At 44.4% G+C, this 22705-nt stretch overlaps 1 protein-coding gene across 4 annotated transcripts in view; it reads right to left on the reverse strand.

Annotated features, from left to right (window-relative positions):
• The window catches only part of DGKD (diacylglycerol kinase delta), a 48091-nt gene that overhangs the window by 18934 nt on the left and 6452 nt on the right, over window positions 1–22705 (reverse strand). For 3 of the 4 annotated variants that reach the window (XR_003916224.1, XR_003916223.1, XM_018083120.3), the window contains exons 4-15: window positions 10681–10785; window positions 9768–9900; window positions 9114–9220; window positions 8457–8582; window positions 7328–7430; window positions 6651–6813; window positions 4522–4630; window positions 3637–3776; window positions 2820–2904; window positions 2168–2262; window positions 1969–2068; window positions 1542–1815 (exon numbers count right to left, since the gene is read on the reverse strand). Coding sequence is in view for 2 of the 4 variants with exons in the window: in XM_018083120.3 (XP_017938609.1) it covers window positions 1542–1815; window positions 1969–2068; window positions 2168–2262; window positions 2820–2904; window positions 3637–3776; window positions 4522–4630; window positions 6651–6813; window positions 7328–7430; window positions 8457–8582; window positions 9114–9220; window positions 9768–9900; window positions 10681–10785 (1540 nt within the window). In the remaining 2 variants the exon portion in view is untranslated. Of the gene's footprint in view, window positions 1–1541; window positions 1816–1968; window positions 2069–2167; window positions 2263–2819; window positions 2905–3636; window positions 3777–4521; window positions 4631–6650; window positions 6814–7327; window positions 7431–8456; window positions 8583–9113; window positions 9221–9767; window positions 9901–10680; window positions 10786–20782; window positions 20986–22705 lie in introns of those variants that run through there. The other variant, XM_029963704.1, reaches the window with a different exon arrangement.

Here is a 22705-nt window from a genome sequence, read left to right on the forward strand (position 1 = left end):
TGGGCTTCCATTTATTTGCATTTAGATGTTGCCATGAATTCTAACCAGACAGACATGAAGTGATTAATGAATTTTCTGTTTGTTTAATCTGTAGTGGTGCAATAACATCAGCCACTTGAAAAGGGCACTTAGACACATATAGTGGAGGAGGAAGAAAATAGCAGTTGGTAAAAACCAATTCAAACAAAGGGAAGAATCAGATTACATACTTTGGAAGAAGAAAAACAGTTTGGAAAAGTTGAACAAACACATCTGAAATGTAACTGGAGTTTGCTGGAGAGCTGACATGATATAAACACTAGCATGTTGCCTAAAGAAACCAAAACTTCCTTTGGATGTAATCAACAGGCCTTTTTCTCCCCAGCAGCCCCTGCCAGAGCACAGCTCTAAACTGACCACAGCTACTCTACCAGCTCCTTGCCTCCACAGGGGGACGAGCTCCCCTTCTTGCAGCCTCTTCCCCTCCCTTGTGCTGACTTTGGAGTTCCTCAAAATTACCCACAAGGCAATCCAACCCACCAGCCCATCAGAAACAGAAACACTTCAGGCTGGATTAAGCAAATTGCTTGGGCTCCAAAAGAACTCCACAAACACCAAACTGGCCTAAGGTAAGCAGCAGTGAGGTCAAGGCCTCTATTTCACCAGAAGCAGGCTGTTTGCTCCACTTCCCTCATCCCCTCCTACTTCACCTTCAGGAGAGGTTGTATACAGTGCTGCAGTGCTGGAAATCCAGGCAACACTGCAACACTTTGTAACTTACTACACAGTTGTTCATAGTGCACATTTGGGTGTGCCCTGATGCCATATCTGCAACTTCAATGCTTTTACCTCCAGTGACAAGCTGCAAAGTATTTCCTTTGGTCTCAGTTAAACCCTTGTTTATGACTAACATCTGGAAAACTGATGCCTTTCAAAGAAAATAGAACCTTGAGCTATGGGGGGTGTGCCTGGACAGAGATAAGAGTTAAGATGTGGAGAAGAAGGTCACCTGCCTAAGAAGTTAATAACAGAACAGAACTGATTTGTACCAAAGGTGCAGCATTGTAAGTTTTTCCCAGGGACAAAGCCTGTTCAAGAAGTTCCTGCCTGCTCTTGCAGTTGTGCCACAGCAATGTTTTGCTCGGCTCTGCTATGAAGAGATTTCTGAAACAATCCAAGTTAAAACACTTAAAATGCTTTTTCCCCAAGTATTTTCAGATCCGTTTTACAGCAAGGCCATACAAAGAGCTGCACTGACACAGTTGTGGTATGGGTGGGGACAGACAGGAAATGCAAATTAACAGAGTGTGGGAGGGCAGGAACTTCCTAAACCAGCCCAATGGGAGAGAAGACACCTTGATCTTCAGGCTCATTTACCAAGCAATGTGTCTAACAGGTGGGTTTGGCAGAGATGGCACTGAAACTAAATAACCAGGTTTACTGAGTGGCTTCTCTAGCTCAGGAGAGCTGTTGTCAATAAAGAACCCTACTGCCCTGGAACAAAGACAACGTATTCTTCTCAAGAGGCTGCAGAAGTGCCAGGCAGGACTCCTGACAGTCACCTTTCTCTGCGTGCTCTATGATCTGGCGAATGGCCTTTTTCAGGCTGTTGGCCCTCAGCATGAGCTGCTCCCGGGGCCGGAAGATCTGGGGCCGCGCTGTGCAGGACGAGCCCACCGAGCGCTCGCTCCCGGAGTCACAGGCACTGCCCGACCCATCCCCGTCCTCGGCCTCCTCTGCAATGGTGGGAGGAGGGTTTGGCAGAGATGAAGATGCTTGAGATTCATCATTCAGTGTCTTCAGCAATGAGTCCAGCTTCTCCTTCAGGACGCAGCACTACAAGGAGAAGAAAAACATTTGAGTAGAAATAACGGTAGCCTGGGTAGCTCATTTTTTTAGTGCCTGCTGAACTGCTGCTGTCCTAGTTCTCTGCAAACAGAGCAGTTTTACATTTCAGAAGTAGAAAGCCAAACAATTTTCAAATTTTACCTTCCTGGCCATGACCTCTGATTCCTCTGAGCTTTCTGTTGCCTTCTCATAAGCTTTCCCTACTCGAGCCACAAAATCCTTCACTGTCTCACAAAGCACCCTGGACAAGGGAGGGAGTGAAAACGAAGGCATGTGAAGACTGTCACTGGATTTTCACACTGCAGATTTCACTTAAAGAAGTTGTCCTCCAAATACTCACTTGGCTGAGGAGATGACCACTGAGTGTTGGTCAGAAGTCAAAATTTTGGACAAATGAGCAGCCACTGAGTCTTCATAGCAGAGAATCTTCTGCACCTGTTGACAGTCAGAAACAAGTCATTGGGGTGCTGCTTCCCAACATTACAACATATGCTGTGCAACCCTGGCTCCCCAGAGAGTACCAATCACTCTACAGGTTCTTTTTGCCCTGGAAAAGTTCCACAGTCCAGGGCTCAGTTACTCACTGAAAACCTGAATCTGAGGAAAAAACTACTTCTGAACCTAGAAACAATCAGCAGTGCAGTTCTTAGAGTCTCTGATCAACTGCAGATCTAAAAGCACTTTTTTATGACTGCTATGCAGCTTGTCACTATTTCAACAACTTTTTGTCATGACAGCAAATAAAAGTCAAATATTTCCTTTCTGTCCTGTTCCCAGGATCTTCTCCTCATCCCTCGTTCTGCTTGTTGACCCTGGTAACCCAACCTCCATCCTTCTCAATAATACTTCATTGCCTTAAAGCTCCTGATCTTTGCAGCTCTGGCTGCACCCAAGCCATGGCTCAGGTCTGCTCCACTGGAGCTCAACCACTGTCTCCCATCTGCTCCAAGGCTGGTGCTCCAGTCCCCTGCTCTCTGCATCCTGGGAGGTACCTCTGAGTCCTCATTGAAATCCTCAGTGACTGTGGAAGTAGAGGCCTGGCGAGGGAGTTTGGTTTCATACACCATGATGCTCCACCTGTTGAAAACCACACTTGTCACTACAATGCAGATGATTTCATCCTTTATCCAAAGGACATAACAGGTTAGAACCTCAAGGCAGAACAAACTGCACTATGGGGGGCCATGACGGATACACGGAAGCCACAGAGTTGGAATGGAAATGCAGAGGGGCTGAACTGGGGAAGAGGGAAGGATGACAAGATGAACAAATATTCTATAGCACAGGGAACTTCCCTGTACTTCTCTCTCCACAGAAATTCTACGGGCATTACTCAATTCAACATAAGAGATGCCAAAATGCAACTCAAAAAACAAGAAGCATTTTTAAATGTACGAAAATATAGGAGGTATCAATAGTAGGGGCAGACAGCCACTTCTGCATTCAGCTTTCATTTCTAAGCCAAACTCAAGATAAATTGCTTCCAGTTTACCAAGAAAAAAACATAGCTTAAAAAAATAAGTCATGACTTCAAGGGTGAAAAATTCAATTGATGAGAACTCTGGAACAGAAGAGAGGACACAGGACATCAGACAATTTCACTTGTTACTGTTCTGCAGCAGTGACCTGGAAAGCCAGACCACCTTTTGTTGCTAGAGGGTGACAGGGGATTATAAAAAAAAAAAAAATGTTATCTGGCATTCATAAGAGGTCCAGCAGCTTGGCAGAATCAAGACAGCTCCGTTCTCTCTGGAAGGATATTTTCACACAACTCTTGCACAGCAGAGGATGTTAGTGATGGTTACTCACCTGTCCAGCATTTTGGTACTGGCCCTCTCCAGCTTCTCCAGGATCTGTGGGAGCTGGGTGTCATCATCACAAGCAGACCCCCAGCCTAACACACGGGCAAGGTCATTCCCCGTTCCCAAGGGCAGCACTCCCAGCTGGCACTGCATTAGAGAAAAGGAAACCAAAAGTGATATTCAAATGGGAAAACACAAGCCAGGAACAGCCACAAGTAACATTACTGATTCCTTAATACAACAGTCACTGAGAAACAACTAATCCCAGGGTGGGGAGAAAGTAACTGGATGGGGAAAACAGCCAGGAGAGCATGCAAATGTAGAAAAATTTCCTCTGCTTTTAGTTGTTAATTGAGAGGGAAGCATTTTACAGCTACTACCTGAAGGAGCACACCGCTGAAGTAACCCCTCCTACAGAGGTTTGTATGTAACCATCAGGTGGTGCTGCTGTGTTTCTGTAAAATTAGCAGACACAGCTCCCAGACAAAATGGAAACTAAAATTAAACACCTACTCTGATGAAGTTTCTGCCTATGCCAAGACTCCAAAATTACACCACGAGAATTAAAGGGATGAGGAATTAAATAGATGAGGAGCACAGGCCACGTGGAACTCCCAAGTTTTCTAACTGCAGCCCTTTTAGAGCATGTCTCTGCTGGCAAGGGAACAGGAGTACTCCAAAAGCTTCATCTTGTGGAGGAGCACTGGAGTCAGGAATAATGAATTAATCCATTCCTGCTTCTGGCAGAAAACTCGTGAAGAGCCCTGCTGTGGGTGAGCTTCCAGCAGCTTCAGTCCTGGGGCAAACTACAGCTGCATGACCAAGGGAAGTCTCTTCAGCCCATGCTGTTGTTACTTCATTCCTTCACCCCACCAAGCTCCTGGGCAGGTACCTGTTTGTGAAGGTTGAGGCTATCAATCTCAGAGAGAACCCAGCCAACACTTCCATCCCCACCACAAACCAGGATCCGGAAAGTGTCAAATTTCTGGAATAAGCGTAAACTACAGAGGAGAGAAAAAAAGCAAGAGGGAAAACCAATAAGCTGTTACAGAAAGAAATTATAAACAATTCCAATCCAGGTAATGAACGTGGCAGCTTTGCTTACTGTAGGCTCTGATTTCACAATGAGTACAGGTCACTGTCACACTACAGATGAATTAAAATGGTTATAATTAAAATGGTTATTATAAATACAGCCAAGCAACTTACAATGGCTATTCACTACAGAAATATCTCCCAGACATGCTCTGCTACTAAAGCAGGGCACTTTTGTCTGTACAGAAGAGGAAACAAGCATGTGATAGCTGATTATCCATTGAATTAACTCCTTTTTGCAGCCTCACACCACTTACTTGTCACTGTTGGACTGCTCTGAGGCCACACAATCAAAGTAAAGCTTCAAGACAGGGAACTTCATGCAGTCACTCAGCAAGGAGACAACTGCAAGAGAATGTAAAGCCTCACAAGCTTTAGTCCTCCTTCTGGAAAAGCAACACAAACCAATACTCTGGCACCTGGTCTGTCCTGCAGGCAGGCAAACAGCTCAGCATTGTGAGTTGCTCTATTCACCCTTTCCATAATAATTAAAAACCTCTCCTTAAGCTGTTTGAAACTGTGCTTCTTACTGAACATCTTCAGGACCTACTGCCTGCTTTTACTTTGGTTTTACATGTATGTTTTTTATTATTATTACCTAAACAGGATTTGACAGAGTACATGGAAATCCTTATTTTATCAGGCATTGTTGACACACAAAAAATGGCTACCAGAAACGACAACATCTTATGGTACAGTCTAACTGGCACCAGCTGAAAATATTTAAATTATCAAGAAGCAGCCTTTACCCTATACTATCACTTCCCTTTTGAGAGAGCATAGAAAAGCAGCTGTTTTAGAAGGTGTGCACCACAGCTTGAGAAAATAACTGATTCCCTCCCTTCCATTCTCTCCTGCTTAAAAGCAGAATTCCTCTCTCCAAGTCAGTCCAACTGGGGAAGGGAAGAAGAAAAATACTTAATTTTACAAGTCTTCTTAGTTTTCAGCCAAACACATCCCCTGGACAGCACACTGCAGTTTTAAATGCCAGCATTTTGCAATGTGCTATGGCAAAGAACACAGGAGTTCTCAGGAGAGCAGAACCCAATGGTCACTCATCCAGGAGTAGACACTCCTAGATTTAGCTCCCTGCATCTACAGACCTAGTCGAAGACTTGGAGTCACAGTCAGAAATGGATGAGGGAAATTTACCTTGTGTTGGTTCTTATTATAAGGAGTGTCAATTTGCAACAAAAGTTACTCAAATCTGATGCAACAGAAAAACATTTGGAAGTGGGCAAACTAAAGACTAAACCTTTTTTTTAAATGAGAGTTGCAGAAATACATTAAAGAAATTTATTCCACAGTACTCTCTTTTTTTTTTTTAATCTACAGATATTCTAGTTAAAAAGTCTGAAATGTCACCAAGATCCCAGGGTAGAACCAACTTTACCAAATGCACTCATAAGAGATCTTTTCCCAATATCACCATAAAATCTTTAAGGGATGGAAGTTTCACATACTTCCCAGGTAAGTTATTTCTCAATAAATCTCATTTTGACAATATTAATTTTCTATCCATGATATCTGTCTGTTCACTTGAGTTAACTGAAGTTAATTCTCCTTAGCAGTAATCAGGAATGCCTGTTACAATCTGTTTGCAGACAAGTTTTCTTCTGGATTCAAGCTTTCTATGCTTGGTCTTCTTCCAGGGGAGTGTTTCTGGAATTCCCCCAAAAGGCCTCAAGCTGTCCCTGCTGTTACTCATGAATGGAAATAATAACCTTTTTCAACAACATTTTTGGTTTTAGCTAATCAATAACACCAAACACAGAGGGAGGAAAACCCCTCCAAATTTTGTAAGTGGTCAGTTTTCTCTGAGGAATAGGTTCCTTGTTATATTTGAGGATGAGCTTAACCAAAGAAATCCCTTGTACTTCTCTGGTATTTACAAGGAATGTGTGTTTCTACAGAATATCTGCCTACCCCAGGTGAGGTCCTCCATTCATGAGGTCAAAGACCTGGGCTGGATTCAGCAGCTGTTTGAATCTTCGTAGAAATTTTACACCTTGGTTGTCTCCACTCTTTGAGTTGACAAAGACCAACAAAGGACTTGTGCAAGAAGGGGGACAAGTAGCTTTCCAGAAACCTGTTGGGGAAAAGGGAAGGGAGAGGGAGGAAAAGCCAAGAAATGTGAAGCTGTCCATGGAGATGGACAGAGAAAAATACCAACACTCCACAGCCCAGCCCAGCTATGAAGCAGCTAATACTTGCCTTGTGCTTATGGCACTCACTGGGCAAATGCCAAATGTGCACAGCCCTGAATCCAGCATGAACCACACCTCATATTGCCAAGTATCACACTTATCTCCTAGCAGTATGCCAAAATTTTCAGCTTCCCCAACCTTCCCAAACTGCTTCTGCAATATTGTTATTCTCAATAAACTTCACCAGCTGCAGCTCAGCAAACACCGACATTACAGGGTGATAAACTGAGTGCAAAAGCAAAGCAAACAGTTCACTCAGCAATGGCTTCCAGTTGGGAATTTCAGCAACACCAAAAGCAGAACTTTCAGCTGAGAGAGCCTGGCATTAACAGTGTCAGCTGAAGGGACTGTGACTGAGAGGAAGAGAAACAAGAGCTACTTACTCGCAGTACTTACCATCTGAATCAATGCTGTTCAGAGCAGTAGGGGGAATGACAGACACTTTGCACAGCCCAAGAGGGCACTTGTTTGGCAGCAACTCTTTACATGCTGTGTGTACCTGGAAACACCACCAAAAAAGTAATTCAGACCCTCTCAGGCACTGTGGTGTAACTCCTAAAGCCACCCAACAAGAGGTTGTAAGACCAAAGAAAGGTGGTGGGGGTGAAATGACCAGGAAATGTCAATTGATAAATTTATTGATAAAAGTTATTTTAAGAATCAGTCTTCTTCTAATTGTCCTCCTTTCATTAGTATGTAGTTTGCCATTTGAATTTGTGAGGCCAGCATTTTGAGTGCTGAGAGGACCAGGTAACACATTCTGAGACTTTAGGAGCCTTGAGGCATTCTGCTTTCAAAATCCCAGCCTCAGCTGAGAGATACAGAGTAGAAACAAAAGAAAAAGCTGGGAACTCAAGAAAACAAGAAAGCAAAAAACAAAGCAGGAAACCATGAGGGACATAAGAGGTAAGAGAAGAAGAGATTAATGAAGCCCCCCAAGAAGAGCAGGGCACTCCAGTAATTTCTGGTACACCAGGGCTGCAAGACAGAGGGTTTGCTTGTGGTTTGAGTCCCCATTCTAAACGCTTATTTTGTGATACTTCTCTGACTAGTATTACAGACAACTGGAAACACAGCAAGATCTGCACCACTGCAGTGGTCAGGCGAGAGAAATCTACTGCAGTGGAAGGGAAACTGCTATTATTAAAACAGCTGAGCATTCTTTACAGTTTGTTGTACCTTTCCAACTTGTAGAAATAACAAACAATGCCTCCTTAAAATCCAACATATTCCATCCCTGAAGCATTGATTCATATCTAGTGTAATTAGATTCTTCTATGAAAGCTCACTCTCAAAATAAATTGAGCTTGTAGAGAAGCCAGGTACTTATTTCAGGTTACTTTTATGCATCATAGTGACACTTTTCAGCACAATTAAATTTCTATCTCTTGCAGAACAATAAAGCCCTTCATGGCAAATGAAGGACATGACAGCACAGTTAGAGATTTCGTTTTGAGTAAATGTCACTAAAAGAACACAGCCCAGAGCTGACCAAGGACTGTCCCTTACTGAAATGATAACTCACCATGGCTTTGCACCACAGGCAGCGCCAGTCTTGCAAACGCAGGACACTGCCACAGGTTTTATCACACACGGTGCATTTGGCACTCACGGGCAGGTTCCCCTCCAGCCACTGATGTGGCATCGAGATCTGCAAACGGCACAGAGGGACAGGAGCAATATGGACTTATCAGAGGGCAAACTAAAGGGGCAGGTGGCACAGCGGCTCTGAGACAGACAAAGAAGCAAGTCTTCATATGCACTGTTTAGGAAGAGGAGAGGTAGTTTCTAGAAAACACCTGAGGACCAATTCTGGCATTTTACATCATGCACAGAGTCCAGGTGACTCACCCCAGGCTACCCAGGAAACACTGACTTGCATCATATGCTAAGGTGCTGTTCCAAACACTCATTTACTTTTGTTTTGCCAAAACTCAGACCAAGTTTCCTGTGTCTCCAATTATTTAACCTTCAATTCCCCAGTCCATAGCAGGAGTTTCTTCCTATTAGAGTCCTTGATACCCTGGTCAAACTTTTCACACAGAATCTCATGCCCTAGAGGCCCTTCCCACATAAAGGCAGAATCTGCTGTTTATGTAGTGAAAGAAAAACTAAAGAGCTTTTTACAGGGCCAGTGCTTCCATATCAAAGTAAGGCTGCAATAGTCCAGGCTAACACCTACCCCATCTTCATCCTCAATGATATCTTTCCCGATGGAGGCCAGAGTTGTCCACTTGCAGTTGTTGGTTGCCCGCACAGCACAGCGCTTGTGAGCTTTAAACTTGCACACTATGGAGGAAGAGAAGGACATATTAATCCTTCCTCAAAAGTCTAATGTGAAGGTGTGTAAATAGCTCCTGAAGAAAGCATAGGCACGCTTTACCCTCGTTAGTACTGCCAAAACAATCAGCTCTAAGTGTTCTGAGAATGAGGATCTAGCTATAAATTCTTGCCTTGTCACTTTTGCCAGTTGCTTGTACAAAGCTCAGTTACTGCCCTGTTAAATCTGACATGATTTATACAGTCATACACTCCTCCATCCTTTTGCACAGTGTGGGTGCCACCTCATTCACACTGGAAGCACGAGCTGTGCACAGCCATATACATCTGCTAAGCCCGAGCTGAGAAAGAACAACCTCCTGGCATGCACACATTTAACAAGGACGTTCTTACAAACAGAATTTTTTTAATGAACAGGAGTATTCTTACGCATACTCCGCCTGCTACCTCAGAAGGGCGTATCAGCTCGCTGCAGGGGCAGGACTTTAATAAGGGAAGGCAGTATTTGGGTCTCTGGGAACAGTAGCAATAAAAGCAGGAGAGGGAGCAGACCTACCCTCACAGGACAGCCCGTGCGAGGTGACCCCGGACAGCGCCTCCCGGCACACGTTGCAGTAGGTGGGCCGGGCGTGCGAGCAGGCGTACCAGTTGTGCATCCCTGAGAAATGGTCCATGCTGTACTGGGTAGACTAACAGCACAAATGGGTTACAGCAGAGTCTAAAGAGAACCAACAAGACTTTTTTCCTCAAAGACTTGCACAAAGCAGTCAGAAAAGGAAGAAACAGAACACTTTTCTACCAGGGAAGAGTAGGTTGTGTGCAGTTTATACACAACTAGCAGTAACTCCAGAAGGTCTTCAAATCCAAAGAGATTTCCTGCTCTTGTCCCACCTCCCATCCTTGTTTCACTACAAATGAACTGGAGAATTTATCTTCTGGAGAATTTATCCCCATTTTTTGCTGGATTAAGTTTTCAGCAAGATCAGTTCCCCAATGTGGTTTATTGCGTAGCAGAGGGTGCTTGTGCCAGCATAAGGGAGGCAAGATCAGAGTGGGTAAAACAGAAGACAGCTTCTCTTGGTGGCAGTGCTGGCCTCACTCCAGCCCCAGGAAGCAGGCAGATGCACTGAAGCAGGTACAATACCAAACAGGCGAGATGGGAATTAGGACAGGGAGGATAACTGAAGAGTGAAAAGATAATGGGAGGGGAACTGTGTTTCATAACCTACCCCTACTCTGGAAAGTGCTATCAAGGTTACCAAGGGAGCACATACAAAGCCACAAATATTCTTTTGAGAATCACTTCAGTGTATTTGGGATCAGTTTTACAGAAGGCCTAACACTATTACCACCCACTGTAGTTAACGAAATGACTTATATTGACTTCAGTGGAAGCTGACTGCAATCTCAAACAAGCTGTGCATGAGCAGATGAGACACAGAGTACAATGGAACACATTTTCCTGTTACCTCAAAATGTTCACGGTTTTGTACAGTCTTCAGTGCTGCAATCCAATCTTCCATCTCTTTTCTGTTATCAGCACAAAGGATAAGCTTCCGACATGGAGTGATAATCTGAAGAGAGAAAATGAGGAGTGTGTATTCTGGGCACATCAGTGACAGACAGCAAGAGACACCTTGTCACTAGTTCAGCTACTGAAGCTATTTTCAGAGGCAGGGAGCTGCACAAAGGAACTTATTTGCACCTTTCAGCCATGTTTCTCTTCCACCATAACATACCCTAATTCCTTCCTAAATGTACAGAACCACAGAGATTTGAGCTGTCATTCTGAACTGAGTAAAGAAATCTTTCACACCCAAATAACCACCTAGCACAAATCAAGCACAGAGCAGTAGGATTGCAGACCTTGCATAAGTGGTTTTAAATTGGCAACAACATTGAAACATTTTGTTAATAGTATAATATATCAGTTTCTAGCAATTAATCAATCAGATAACATACTTTATAATATCATACTAAAAATCTGTTTCGTCATGACAAGAAGGGAGGGAGGAGGGGGGAATAGAACAAAATAAGTAATCTAGAAGAGCAATCACTGTATTTTGAACCCTCATGTTTCCTTCTATGTTTATTACCTGAAAGATATTCCAACAAATATTCCCCTAGCAGCTGGAGGCTGTGGTGAGCTTGCCTCCCTCTAAAAATCCTGTCCTCAATGTGTTTCTGTCCTGGGTTAATTCCCAGCATTATCTGCCCTGTGTTAAACAAAAGGTGCTTTAACACAGAGCAGAGGGCATGCAGGGGGCCACGCTCCCCTCTGCACAGGAAGGCAGCAGGTCCCTGTGTCCCCTGCCACCAGTCCCTCTCCTTCAGTCACACGGCGGCAGCAGAGAGAAATAAAGCTCTTCAGAGGACCATGGCTGCTGTCCTCGGGGCTGCCCAGTCCCCTGGGCTCCAGCCCTGACGAGAAATCAACACTTATTCTTCCTAAGACAAAAGCCTTTCTTCCCCACATTGTAGGTATCTCACTGGCACCTCCAACTGCTTTCCATCAAACTGACTTCTTAAGTTAGACCACTGCTGAAGTGTTTGCAAGACCTGGATGTAGGAAAAGCTGCGTAAGGTTGAGCACCACCAGCAAAAATCAAAAGGCTCCCTTTTATGTCAACTCTAAAAATTTCCTTTTTTCCTTTCCTGCACTCCTCTACATTTTGTACATGAAAAAATTTGCCTACATAATATGCTTTTCCAGCAAATTGTACCCTAGCATCTCAAAGAATGGATTAAAATAAACTTGGTTTGGGCCAATTTGATGAGGCCCAACCATGCAGCCAAAGTTCTGTTAATGAACACAAACACCCACACATATCACCCCAATGTGTGACCCCTATTTATTTCCATTCTGTTTCTCACTTCTCTCATTATCATTCATAAAACAGATTAAAAATAAAAGCCTCTGAAGTTGAACATCAAACTTTTAGTTGATGCTGAAGTGCCTCAGAGCATCTGCCAAGAAATGTGGATGTAATGTCAACAAAAGAGATATACCTGGAAATTTCTGCTTTATTTTAAGATGTTCAATTTTCAATCTCTATTTCTGCAGCATTCACCTGCAATAACATCAACCTGCCTCAAAGGTATGACCAATGCCTAGAAAAGGGTGTTACAGACACATTAAATGGGCAGTGAAAGGGGCTAAATCCCTTTTCAAAGCAGGAACTGGCCATTCATATTAGAAACACAGTTCTGGCATTTGGACCATTCTATCTTGGACAAAACGACCTGATCTGTATCAGCTGTAAGCAAACAGAAATAAATATTTACGCTATTCCAAAAATAAAACTTTGAAAAAATTCCTTCTCTCTTCCCTCACCTTCATTTAAACAATTCCAGCTCTGATAAAATTTATTCCCAAAGAAGGTAATCACAGGAATGTTTCTTCTTACTTGGGTAGGCAGAGAAGTGAGTAGTTAAATGCATTTCCATCAAAAACTCTGCTATGGAGGAATGGCTACCTTAGAGAAAGTTTTTACAGAGCACGAAACACTGATGCAAAAATCAGCATGAAGTTAGAAAAGAACAAGGGGCATCTCTGAGTCCTGCTAAGATGAAGCAGCTTTTTCTCTGGAAGTAAAACCAAGTTCAACTAATTTGTTCAGAGAGCACTGGGCCTGCCTTTTTTCTGGCACCAAAGCCAGGAACATCTATAACTGCATATGCACAACAGTACCATATGTAAAGTCCAAACACCCCAGGATGAAGCATCCAAGGACCTCTCACTGCTTTCAAAGCAGCCAGGTGTGGTAAGGAACCACCAGCTCTTTCATCAAGCCACTGGCTCTTGAGCACTGGGGAAAAACAACTCCACAGCTCCTACTCAGTGCTGTCCCCTTTCCTATTTTTCTGCCTTTGGGGGGGGGGGGAGGAGCAGGGGAGAAAGGAAAATGCAAATTATAGCATAGTTTTTAATCACATTGGAAGACATGAAATTTAAAATATTGGCATAAAATACAGAAATGCAGATACTGTTGAGAAGAATTAATTTCTGAGGCTACTGAGTTACTGGATCACTGGAGAGACCATCCAGTATAGAAAACAACTAATCCCTTCTTAAGTCACCTACTGCATCATCATAAAAAACCCCACATTCAGTGTTAGACAATCCTCTGTTCAAAGAACAAAGTTCGTAAGACAAGAGGATAAGTAATGAGATTAAAAGATTTTCATACATGAATCATCCAGATGAAGAGTCACAGAACTAAAATAAAGGGTCTATTGTGTAACAAAACTGCAAATAAAACGTAACTGCAGGATACATTTAGGAAGAGTGTTCCCCATTAGTCAGTTCTAAAGCAACATTTGCATTGCAATTTATTGGTATCACCAGAGATGGGAAATAAAAGAATAAAATCTCAAACCTCACTCCTAAGAAGGACAAATCGGGACAATCCAGGCTTCACTGTGAAGGACTGATAAGATTTTAAGGTAACTAGTGCACCAGTTCTTTGGGGAAATGAAGAAACCATACAGATCTGTTTTCCTGATTAACATGCAGTGGTGTTACAGTCAAACATTTTAATGGGGATAATTAGGAATCCAGAAACATGTTAACAGGGACACTTCCTTCACAGAGTAGTTCAACAGCCCTTCACACACCTCATACACAGCCCAGCCAACCCAGGTACCTTGGGAGCACAGGACACTCCTGCCTTCCCTGCACAGCCAACCCAGGTACCCTGGGAGCACAGGACACTCCTGCCTTCCCTGCACAGCCAACCCAGGTACCCTGGGAGCACAGGACACTCCTGCCTTCCCTGCACAGCCAACCCAGGTACCCTGGGAGCACAGGACACTCCTGCCTTCCCTGCACAGCCAACCCAGGTACCCTGGGAGCACAGGACACTCCTGCCTTCCCTGTACAGCCAACCCAGGTACCCTGGGAGCACAGGACACTCCTGCCTTCCCTGCACCGCAGTAGCTGCCAGGCTCTCACCTGCACAGGCTGACGTAGAGCAGGAGAGCCACTGCACTGTCCTGAGCAACAGAAAGAGGCTCTCACTCCCAGGGAAAGGAAAACACTCCTCCTACCACTTTTACCTCCCTCTACTTGAGGCAGTAATTTCAGCTCCAGACACCCACCTGCTGAAGGCCACTGACAGAGGGACAGAGGCTGTTACGGACACTGCGCTGCCCAGACAATAGCCAGGAGCCATCTACACCTCACACCCAAAAATACAAAGTAATTCTTGTCATCTTAAAAGCAACCCTCCCCCTGGAAAGCTGTCCTTTCCCAGCCAGGGAGCTGGCTCCCAGCTGCAGCTGCGATGAGCCGGCGCTGCGGAACATGAGGCTTGGTTATCCCTGTTGGCAAACGTGGCTACAAACCAGCCCAGTCCAGCTATTTTTCTGTGTTCCGGCTACAGCTCTTGACTAACATCCTGGAACAGTATATTCCACAGGATGACGACGCACTAGGTGAAGTAGCATTTCCTTTTATTTGTTCTAAATTTACAAAGCAGTAATGTCATCTAGTGACCTCTTGTTCTCATATAAACGGAGAGCACGAAAACAACGATCTGATTGCTTTTGAGTTAGGATGAAGGCTGCCTTGCTAGGAGTAAAAAAAAACCCACAATAAAAAGTCTTCAGATTTATTTATGATCTCATACATTTTTGACCTGTTTGGGGATTGGCAGAACTCTGAGTGTTCCTGTCCTGAAACAGCTCAGAATTTTATCTCGATATGAGCAATTACGCAAATTAAAAGTGTGTGTTCTTCCTAAAAAGGGAATATTAAAAACTAACATACTTTTTTGATCCTAAATGCTACTGAACTTTTGGGTGTGGTTCTTTAGATTTCAATTCTTAGGAGGAACTGGATACCCAGAGCTCACCACATGGTGACATGACTGAGGCCTAATCCTGACCAGAAAAACAGCTCCACAGTCATGGGGGAAAAAAAAATCTTTGAATCCTTTAATAAGTCCTGGAAAGCCATAAGGATGGGTGGGAATGGCAGGAAGGCTTAAAGACATTTCAAATTAGGGCACAGGTTAACTACAAACTGAATATGAAACCCTGGAAATATCTTTTGCAGAAATGAGGGTGACAATCAGCTCCCCAGCAGGTCACCCCTTTGCAGGCAGTTGTGTGCCCCCCTTGCAGATGAATCAGCTCAAGTCTATTAGAGAAACTCTCCATTTTCAGGCTTGCTCACTCTAAATCTAAAAAACCCTGAATCTGAAAACAGCCATGCCTTCATTGGCTCTCTTATGCAAATACCAATGCTCCCCTGACACTTCAAATTCAGCTTTATCTTGTCTGTCTCTCCCTGACATGGCACATGCCCTCTTACCAGCTGTTAACCCCCATCACCTCTCATGTTGACCCACACTCCTCTGTCCAAAACTAACACCACTTTACTGACATTTCAAATCCGGCCAGCTGGCAAAGAACACAGCCAACCAAAGAAAATTCCCCATTTCACGTTCTAAAAATGGACTGATGTCCCTGGATGTCCTTCCCCGATGAACAGCTGTGAATAATCGGATTAGAAAGGCAGTCCAAAAAACTCCTATATTAGACCAAATTTTACTTCACCCTTTGCTGTTTTGCTGTACTGAGCAACCTTCCCCCACACAACAGTTGGAGCATAAACTTCATTTTCTGGTCTTGCTGCCACACAAGACAACTTTATCACCCCTGCTCACTTCCTCTTGTAGCATTTTCTGGCTGCCCACAAACTTCTCAGCAATAAAGTGACAGTCTGGCCAGGCATGCCCTGGGACTGTGAGTTATCAGAGTAGATCTGCTGAGCTTGGTGACCACAAAAGATGGCAAAGCAAGTTAAGATCACACTGGCCCAATCATGGAGCTGGCAGAAGAAATGCTGTGGGGGAGATGGGACGGGGGGACACACAGCTTTGCTAAATACAGTTTTCCTGATGTGATACATTTCTCAGAGTGCCCAAAAGCGGGTGTATGAGAACACCTGCTCGTTCTGACTGCTTCCTTTTACTCATATCCTGTTCAAATATAGACTTATGTTCAAAGGTGCTAGCCATAAATGCCCCAAAGAGATCCGATCCCACATTATTCCAGCTGATGACCGGAGCACAGAGACAACAGGAATTTCTGGAGTTCAAAAGACCCAGCAACTAAAAATTTAAAAGCTGCAAAACCTTCAGCTTATCACGTATGGCAAAGGTGGGGAAACAGAGCCAACTGCTATGTTTGCTTCGTACAGTGGAGTTTGCTCTTGGTGTCCTAAGAGCCCAGAAACTCAGGAAGAAAAACTGGGTGAGATTGTAACGAGGACCCAGCCACTTCTCCACGTCAGCTCCTATTCCAGAGGCAGCAGCAGTGAAATGAACACTGGAGTACAGTAAAACACCTCCCTGTGTTCAACCAGCAAGATTCACAAACCAGTAAAGTCACTCTATGTTTCAAACACGATTGCTGAATTCGCACAGCAGAGCCTTAGACAGCACATCAGTATGACTTCAGTAGGTTTCCACAGATTGAAAGGGAGAAATAATACGAGTATCAATGCTTAGACTCATGGGGGACTGAGCCTTGCCTTCCTCCACAGACAATATCCCTCTTCTGCTTTGCAATTCAGCTTTCACCCAGTTTTGCCAACAAATTCAGTCCCATTAACTCACTGCAGAGGTCACTTAGAGCTTTGTAGAATTGCACTGATTCTCTCCCCCCAAAACCTGGATGCTACAGGAACAAAAAAAGCAGCTTTTCACGTAACTCTGGAGAAACACACCAGTTTTGTATTTATTTTTATAATGTGAGATCTTAATTTCCTGCTGAATGACCATCTTCTACCTATGGAAACTCTCCACCAAATAAAATAAGTTATTAATGTTCTTATAGTTGTGCCAAATTCCTTTCCTTTTTTTTTTTTTTAAATAGCAATAACAAGATTTTCCTCAAAGCCCAAAGTGCCCAAATCTTTGTTCACAATATACTGGGTATTTTACCCCCACTTTCCACATAACTGTTTTACCTTCACTTTCAATCTGTAAAATCCAGGACAGCTCATTTCCATAGGAAAACAGGTACAGCGAGTGTTGTGGTCTCTCTAGGACCACTTTTACACCATTAGGCTAAAGCATCTGGCAGTCTGTAACTCCTCTGCCAGGGCACCAGTGCATCTCTGAGCACTGGCACTCACGTCATTATGTTGTGCCCACAGGTCAAGCTCAACTCGTGCTGACCCTCCATCTGGGACTTCTCCCAGTCCCTATCTTCCCCCATGCTGCAGTGGGAAATCAGACCAGACAGAGCATTCCCTGGGAAAATTATCATCTCTCATACCAGGGTCACATTCCTACATGCTTCTGGAAACTGTTCCTAAACAAGGCACATTCCTGCTCTTGGCAATTGGTAAGAGGAACACAGACAAGGAGAGGATTTTAGGACTTTCGCAACCACTTACCAGATGTCAAAACCAGAGCGTGCAAGGTCCTTGCCACTGTCAGCAGGTAAGAAATGCAAACTATCCTGGTAATTTGGGCCTATGAATCACTAGAGATGTCCATGGATGGAGCAGCATCCATTGGGATCTGAAACAGTTGCCATGCCAAGTGCCAGAGCAGCTCCATATCCACGCACCTCCATCCCATGCAGCAGATGCATCCCTTCACCTGTTTTCCAGAGCACACAGCCCTTCCAGGAAGAGTTCCTAAACAGAAGCATCCTGTCCAGAAAGGGCAGCCCATCTGGGAAGGTAAAGGATATTTCAGAGAAACCTCCCTACTCACTCAGAAGCAAACCCATGAAGAACAGAGGGCAGGTCAGTGCTGCCCAGTGGTGGAGCTGCTGTCTCACTGGGCTCACACACAGCAAGGTTTGCAGCTAATAAATCACAGCAGTGGGCAATAAAAGATCTTGTCCACAGGAGGAAGATGACCTGTGACTGACAGTTCATTGTTAGGAACAGCTCCTCACAGCCCCCTAAGCTCAGCTGTGCTGAAAGGAGGCTGGTAGCTAGCACAAAAGGAAATGAGCCCCTTTCAACAGCTTGATGAATCCAGGAGCTTTCCACACCAGGTCACCAGGCAAAGACAAGTCCTGTTTCACACACTATCACAAGAACTACAAGTAGGGAGGCTGCATTTCTGTCAGTAATGTTAGCAAGCCTCTCCCTCCATAAAAAGGAGTCTTCCTTCTAGAGAAGCTCCCATGTAAAACTAAACATGTTCTCAAAGGACCTCCTGCCCACGACAGGTTGTTCTGCTTTTGTGTCTCACCTGGAAGGGGAGAAGATGCAGTTACAAAGAGATTATCAAACAAAAGCTCCCAGTGTTCAGGCACAAGGGCAGACACTAATTTCAAAGCAGAAAACTTCCCTCTAAGGAAACAAAAGCTCTTCACAAACAGTCGCCTTCACTTGCCAGCTCCCTGTCTGTCCTGTCCCACAGTAAAACACATAAAGCTCAGTCTGACCTCTTCCTCTCACAGTAACTTCATCTTTCTCAAAACCTCCTGTATATTTTCAGGTCATTCTGTAATGTACAGTAGCAATCGCCAGATCTCTCCACCCACAGCAACTTCTTCAGACTTTTTAACTCTTCTTCCATGTTTATCCTCTCTTCGATGGTTTTTCTGCAGATTTTTCCTTCTTTTGTGACAGCAGACTAATGACCAGCTCCCACAGGAGGCTGGATTAAGAGTCCCAAAAATCCTTGACATGAAAGGATTTTAAATGACTGTTTTCACTGACCAGCAGTGACTCAGAATGGTCTGTTTACCAAAGGGCCGTTTCTCAAGGAGAAAAAACTGCACTGAAGTCTGGATTACAAACTACTAAAATAGCAAAGTATTTTGAAACTGCAGCAGTTCTGACAGGAAATGGGGATTGAAATGCACTTAATGAAGGGAGGGGGAAAACCAGCAGAGTGACTCTGGACACGGCAGTATATGGGTCTACTCATATTTTCAGCTGCTTATAAAGGAAATTCTGACAGCTGCCAATACAAACAGAGTAGGAACACTAGCAGAGAGTGTACAATTCCTGAACGTTGTACACACATGGGTGTGGAAAAGACAACAACCCCCAGCAAAACCCGAATTTCCAATGTATGCTCTAATTTTGCCTGGCTTAGAGAGGAGAGTTTACAAACATGGAAGAAAGAACCACCCTGTCCACAAGTCCCTCTTCTCTAATCTTTCCATTTTCCAAACTCTACTAGGGCAATCCATGACTGTGTGAGGATTCTGGACACCTCATGACTCCCCTGTGTCCCTCTGTCCCCAGATTAGCCACTCTTTGTGCCCAGTGCTGAGAGCTGGTGCCTTCTCTTTGGTCCCTCAGCCCATGCTGAGGAAGCAGGGGAGGAAGATCCTCTCCCTTGCTAGGAAGCCCAGTGACTCCCTGCAGCATATGTTCGATCTCATGTTTTCAGAGGCCACTCGGGGCAGTTCAGGGAATCTGTGCAAGTGTCAAACCACGCAGATTTCCCCAGTCTCTATCAGCCCAAGCTCAAAGTCCACGTCTGACTTTCTGCAAACGGCTTGTAACAAAAGTTCTAATATTCTTTCTCCTCATAAAAATAAGTCACATGCTCTTTCCTGAAGCTTGTATTTCAAATCAGCACAAATAACCTCTGATGTGGGTCCCCCTTGTTCCAGCAGTGTGTTACAGGCACGCAGCTCCTGTGCTAGACGTGAGCGGCAAACCTTCTGTAGCTTCAGCAACTCTAATCACTCTTTCAAAAACAAACTCTTCAGAGAAGACTTCACTGCCTTCTCTGCTAAAAAGGATTTATTTTCACTTAAAAGCACTAATACAAATAATTCAACTTGAGAGAAAATCATGAAGAGGCAAAGGCACTTTCACTTCATTGTGAGTGAATCTGCAGACAATAACAACATACTCTCCCCACCAGGAAGTACCCTCAGCACTTCAATCTTTTGTTGAAGTTCAAGCACTCTGCCCCCTGTTCTTAGGAACGGTTCATTCCCCCAAAATGAGAACTCATGCTATTTCTCCACAGCATCAATAATCCCTGGGACAGTAGAGCAAAAATACAGTCTAGAGGAGATCAGATAGTAAGGTACAACTCCACAAGACAGAAACTGGCAACTTTGCTGCTGGAAAGGCAGGACTAAGTAACAAGGTTATAATAAAATAAAATTGTAGCACACCTCAGGCTTCTGTACAGCTGGAGAACTACATCCATACTGCTTCTCAGAGATGACAGCACACTCTCCTTCACCAGCACCAGCAACTCCCTGTTCCTCAACCTACCACAACCACCGTCGCCTCCAGTCACACAAGTGCTCTGGAGTAGAGGTATTACTCTAATCTCAATGCTTCCTCTCTCCTGGGACATTGGTCAGGGTGAATCATCAGTTAATAAACAGAATTTCTTAACTGATGGGTGCAGCACTTCCAACAGCACCACAGGCACATTTCCCTTTAGCCCTGTTCTGGAGAACTCATCTGCATAAATCCCCTCAGGAGGGAACACCTGAACAGTAAGAGCTTGTAGCAAACATATTCCAAAGCGCCTGAGCTCCTGACGATCTGTTATGCTGGCACAAGAGCCACGTTTCCCAGTGCTCAGTCCAGGAAACTCAGAATCCTGCTCTTACCTTTCACGTTCGGTCGTCCTCTACACCAGCGTCCAGAGCAGCCCAGTCCCTCAGGAAAAGCCTAACCAGAGTGCCTGACGTGCAATGACTGGCATTTGTCTCATCTGTGGTCAGTCCCTCTGAGCTGAGTTCCACTGGCCACAAGCTGATTAGCTGGCTGCTTAAGGAGGAGCTGGGCTAAGTTTTCTTCTGCCGGCAGTACAGTGGAGAGGCAGGCGCTGACTGGAATAATATGCTGTTTCCTGTCTGCGGCCGAGCTGAGAGGTACTTCCCAACAGAAAAGGGTTTACAGGAGCTCAGGAGCTCAAGCTCCACCTCTTCTAGTGCAGAGCCTTTAACTATGGAGGAGGGGTCACCAGTCTTCCACTACACCATCAGCTTCCACCACCAGAAAGAAGAAACCAAACTACACACAACTCTCTCTCCACAGAGGCTCCTATGGAATCTCAAAGCTTTCAGTCAGAGGGGACAAGAGCGAATGCTGTGACTCATATTTTGTGAATGAGGGTGAAAGTCCACACCACCATTTGGCAGCAATAATTGGAAAACTTATAAAACCACCATGTGAGAATCATACTGGAACACAAAATCTGTACCTGGAAAGACGTGATGTCCTTTCCAGGCTCTCTCCTGATGACGACAGGTGTTTTTTACTAGTATTAAAGAACACATATTTTATCTTTATATAAATATACATATTCCACGAGGCAGGAAAGGGTCAATGAAGTGATAAGGACTCACTCCATCAACCGTGCCAACTGCACTGAAGGCAGCAGGCTTAACTCAGCTGGCACCTTCTAGAAAAGAGCAGATCTTCAGCCCACAAGCTGATCTGAGGAGGAAGAATTTGTTCACCACACACACTTACAAAACTGGGCCAAAGTCTTTTCAACAACTCTTGTGGGGGCAGCTGTGGACGCAAAGTGTTGACCTGAGCACCAGGCAAGAGTGATTGGTGTCCCCCAAACCTCATGAGCATTGTAGGGGAAAAGGGATAAGGGTCGTATTGGATGGATCAGGTTCACGACATAAGTAAAGAGTCATTTTGAGAGAGAGATCAGTAAAAGCCAGGCTTGCTGGCATGTTCTAGAGAAAACACTATTCCAGGTTAAAGCATGGAACCCATCCTCACTGCATACTTTGCTTTAACCCTCCTAGCACAGCTGCAGGCTAGTCCATTAAGTGGGTGTCTTACCAAATCATGTTACTGCAAAGCTGCACTGTCCAAGAAAAAACATTCATGGAAAGAGCTGAAGTCTCACTGGGAAGACTCAACACACCCAGTGTGATCCCAAATCATCTGCTTTTTAGAAATCATGAGAGGTTTTGAGGGTATTGCTGAGAAAGCTCTGCTCAGAAATCAAGGTCAGGCTTTGCCCTCAGCCATACAATGCTGATGATTCTATTCCATAATGAGTACAAATGTAGCACACACTGATGGCAAGAATCCAGGCTAAAAGTTGATTGCTCTCTTTGAAATAAAGGGTCTTGAGCTACCAGGACAACACAGTTTTCATTGAGTTTGTACCACAGCAGATCTTCTCTAAGGCCCTGTGCAAGACAGCAACCCTAGGAAAATGCACTGGTGAGAGATCTAGGCACCACATACTGAGGGATCACAGGTGGAAACCCCCTTCACTTACAGCCAACACATCCCAAAAGAATTTACCTTGTAGACAGCTGACTCTGAAGGACAGAAGTGGCAGAAATATGACAGAATCAGCAAATACTACACCTTTTGGCCTAATGAGAGAAGAGAGGTCTGGCATGGAGCTGCTGTAAAATTTGTTCCCAGAGGCTTCCTGCTAAATACCTCTGCAGCCACACTAACTGACATAAAGGAACAACAGTTAAACATAAAGCTTTTTCTTACACCTCAGGGGACACAGTTGTACAACATCTTAAGTCAAAGATGCCCCAATC

This window comes from Manacus vitellinus, unplaced genomic scaffold (genome assembly GCF_001715985.3).
Source record: "Manacus vitellinus isolate BGI_N305 unplaced genomic scaffold, ASM171598v3 scaffold_60_pilon, whole genome shotgun sequence".
In the NCBI taxonomy this organism is placed as follows: domain Eukaryota; kingdom Metazoa; phylum Chordata; class Aves; order Passeriformes; family Pipridae; genus Manacus; species Manacus vitellinus.